This window comes from Centroberyx gerrardi, chromosome 13 (genome assembly GCF_048128805.1).
Source record: "Centroberyx gerrardi isolate f3 chromosome 13, fCenGer3.hap1.cur.20231027, whole genome shotgun sequence".
NCBI classification, from domain to species: Eukaryota; Metazoa; Chordata; class Actinopteri; order Beryciformes; family Berycidae; genus Centroberyx; species Centroberyx gerrardi.
The window spans coordinates 27,937,877-27,941,398 of NC_136009.1; the positions used below are offsets into that span (position 1 = coordinate 27,937,877).

Consider the following 3,522-nt stretch of genomic DNA (forward strand, 5'->3'; position numbering starts at 1 on the left):
ACAAATACATGTTCAACACACTCATCCAGCTTCACCACGAGAGAGAGGGGGAGAGAGAGAGAGAGACAGAGAGAGAGAAAGAGAGAGAGAGACAGAGTGACAGAGAGTTGTCAAATTGTACTCTGTTTTACATATGTTACTGTTGATTCTTCTGCAACAACAGTTGAGTACCACTCATGCCAGTAAAGTAAATTGAATTGAATTGAGGGAGAGGGGGAGAGGGAGAGAGAGAGAGAGAGAAAGAGAGAGAGGGAGAGAGAGAGAGAGAGTGAGAAAGAGAGGGAGAGAGAGAGAGAGAGTGAGAGAGAGATATTAAAAACTCCAATACATTCTAGGAGAAAAAAAGGAGTGTGCCACTATTGCATCCAAATATGCCTTAGCCTGTCATAGTCCCAGACAGGGGAACCACTGACAATGTAAAAAAGAAAACAGAAAAGTGTGACCGCCACCGTTTCAGAATGCAAAATGTATGTATTTAGATACATTGGTTGACTGATAATTCATTGTTAGATTTACAAATTTGATCATGTGGTCAAGTTTACTGTCATTTGAATTTGAATTTGTTGACTTTGCTTTGGCAATAAGTACTTTTGTATTTCATGCCAATAAAGCACCTTGATTTTAATTGAGGGAGAGACACACAGAGGAGAGGAGAGAGAGGGAGAGAGAGAGGGGGAGAGAGAGAGAGAGAGAGACAGACAGAGAGAGAGAGAGAGACAGAGGGAGAGGGAGAGAGAGAGAGAGAGACAGAGAGCGAGAGAGCTAAAGGTGGTTGTTTTTTTAATATCCCAGTAAAGTCATTGATCTCAAGTTCAGCTTTTCTACTTTGATTTGTCATAATCTTCACTTCATATTGTAAACGAGAGCTAAACACACACTGCCTCTTTCAAACCGCTCCTCTTCCTGGAATAAAGCAAAGCCTGATAACTCCTCCCTCTTCTTCCTGGTCTCAAACACAGCCAGTTCCATTCTGTCCAGATATTTCCTGTTCCCTCCCCTTTCACAGATCTGCCAGTTTAAAGATGGGTGTAAACAACATGTTGTGAAGTGCAAGAGCTGACAAGCCCATTCGGAGCACAACTTGCTTTTTCCGTTGATAGAAAGTGAAACTATCTGACACACTGCTACTGAGAAGTGAAATGGCGCAGCAAGGAATTCAGCTGGACGGGGCAAAACTCTGCTGTTCGATCTGTCTGGATCTACTGAAGGATCCGGTGGCTATTCCCTGTGGGCACAGCTACTGCATGAGCTGTATTAAAAGCTGCTGGGATGAAGAGGATCAGAAGAAAATCCACCGCTGCCCCCAGTGCAGACAGACCTTCACACCAAGGCCTGTCCTGGGGAAAAATATCATGTTAGCAGAGTTGGTGGAGGACCTGAAGAAGACAGGACTCCAAGCTGCTCCTCCTGATCGCTGCTATGCCGGACCTGGAGATGTGGCCTGTGATGTCTGCACTGGGAGAAAGCTGAAAGCCATCAAGTCCTGTTTGGTGTGTCTGGCCTCTTACTGTGAGCAGCACCTCCAGCCTCACTATGAATCTTCTACCTTTAAAAAACACAAGCTGGTCGAAGCCACCATGAAGCTTCAGGAGAACTTCTGCTCTCGTCATGACGAGGTGATGAAGATTTTCTGCCGTACTGATCAGCAGTGTATCTGTTATCTCTGCTCCATGGATGAACATAAAGGCCACGACACAGTCTCAGCTGCAGCAGAAAGGACTGAGAGGCAGAAAGAGCTCGGGGTGAGTCGGCAAAAAATCCAGCAGAGAATCCAGAACAGAGAGAAAGACGTGAAGGTGCTTCAACATGAGGTGAAGACTATCAATCTCTCTGCTGATAAAGCAGTGGAGGACAGCGAGAAGATCTTCACTGAGCTGGTCCGTCTCATTGAGAAAAGAAGCTCTGATGTGAAGGAGCAGATCAGATCCCAGCAGAAAGCGGAAGCGAGTCGGGCCGAAGAACTTCAGGAGAAGCTGAAGCAGGAGATTGCTGAGCTGAGGAGGAAAGACGCTGAGCTGGAGCAGCTCTCACACACAGAGGATCAAATCCATTTTCTACACAATTACCCCTCGCTGTCACGTCTCAGTGAATATACAGACTCACCCAGCACCAATATCCATCCTCTGTGGTACTTTGAGGATGTGACTGCAGCTGTGTCAGAGGCCAGAGATAAACTACAGGGCATTCTTACAGAGGAATGGCCTAAGATCTCATGGACAGTGACTGAAGTGGATGTTTTACTGTCACAACCAAGAGAGCCCAAGACCAGAGCTGAATTCTTACAATATTCACGTCAAATCACACTGGATCCAAACACAGCAAACACATGGCTGTCATTATCTGAGGGGAACAGAAAAGCAACACGTGTGGGAGAAAAACAGTTATATTCTCGTCACCCAGACAGATTCACTGATAATAATCAGGTCCTGAGTAGAGAGGGTCTGACTGGACGTTGTTACTGGGAGGTGGAGTGGAGGGGGAGGGAAGTTTCAATAGCAGTCGCATATAAAGATATTAGCAGAACAGGGAATGGATGTGGATTTGGATACAATGACAAGTCTTGGGCATTATATTATTACAGCAATAGTTATCAATTCATACATAACAATATCACAACTCCCATCCCAGGCCCTCTGTCCTCCAGAGTAGGAGTGTACCTGGATCACAGAGCAGGTATTCTGTCCTTCTACAGCGTCTCTGAAACCATGACTCTCCTCCACAGAGTCCAGACCACATTCACTCAGCCTCTCTATCCTGGATTTTGGCTTAATTATGGAGCCACTGCTGAGTTGAGTAAGCTCAAGTAGACAGGAGTTATAAAAGCAGCAATGTGTGAGACTCACTGTGGTGTTTCTGCATTGCACTTCCCAGAGATCACCTGTCAATCAAACAGTGTGGGCGGGACTGTGACTCTTTTCCTTGGATTTCCTGTTGAAGTTTGAGTTTCTGTAGGTGGTGCTCTTTGTCTGTTCAGCCATGGTGGCTATCACTGCTCATGCTAACTACCCAGTTTTTTCAATTTTTCTGAACAAACCGGAAATGTAAAGCGCATCAATTTTTGTGCGGCAGAGGATTTTTTTCCAGGAAAGAGCTACCAGACACCGGCTGGTTAGAACAGATAATGGTAAAGGATATAGGTTGAATCACAATTGTGTTATATCAGTTGATGATAGAGAGTACCTTAACAGACATTTAATCATATAAAAACATAAATTGTTGTGTGGTCTATATAGTTCTTATCTTTGTTGCATATTTGTATTGTTGCTGTAATATTTTCTGCTGTTTCTGTTCCACTGCATGGGCCTTAATGGAGCCAGCACTAGAAGTCTTCCCTTTATTATAGCTGAATAGTTGTTAATATGTTGATTTTGTTCCCGGCACTTTGTAATTTTGTTAAGAAAAGTGAACTACAAATGTAATCATTATTATTATTATAATCAATAGGGAGAGGATTCATTGTTTTCCTCCACAGTGCTGACATACTGGTTTAACAGATTGATTGTGTGGATGAAGTGAATATGT

At 44.1% G+C, this 3,522-nt stretch overlaps 1 protein-coding gene across 1 annotated transcript; it reads left to right on the top strand.

The window, feature by feature from the left end:
* Positions 1-1,137: 1,137 nt before the first annotated feature.
* On the top strand, positions 1,138-3,522 carry LOC139916602 (tripartite motif-containing protein 16-like). The gene has a single exon (XM_071905529.2). It carries the CDS (start codon positions 1,140-1,142, stop codon positions 2,805-2,807), a length of 1,668 nt encoding a protein of 555 aa, XP_071761630.2. The 5' UTR covers positions 1,138-1,139; the 3' UTR covers positions 2,808-3,522.

Coding starts and splice junctions, on each gene's coding strand:
- LOC139916602 (XM_071905529.2), top strand. CDS start 1,140: ATGGCGCAGCAAGGAATTCAGCTGGACGGGGCAAAACTCTGCTGTTCG.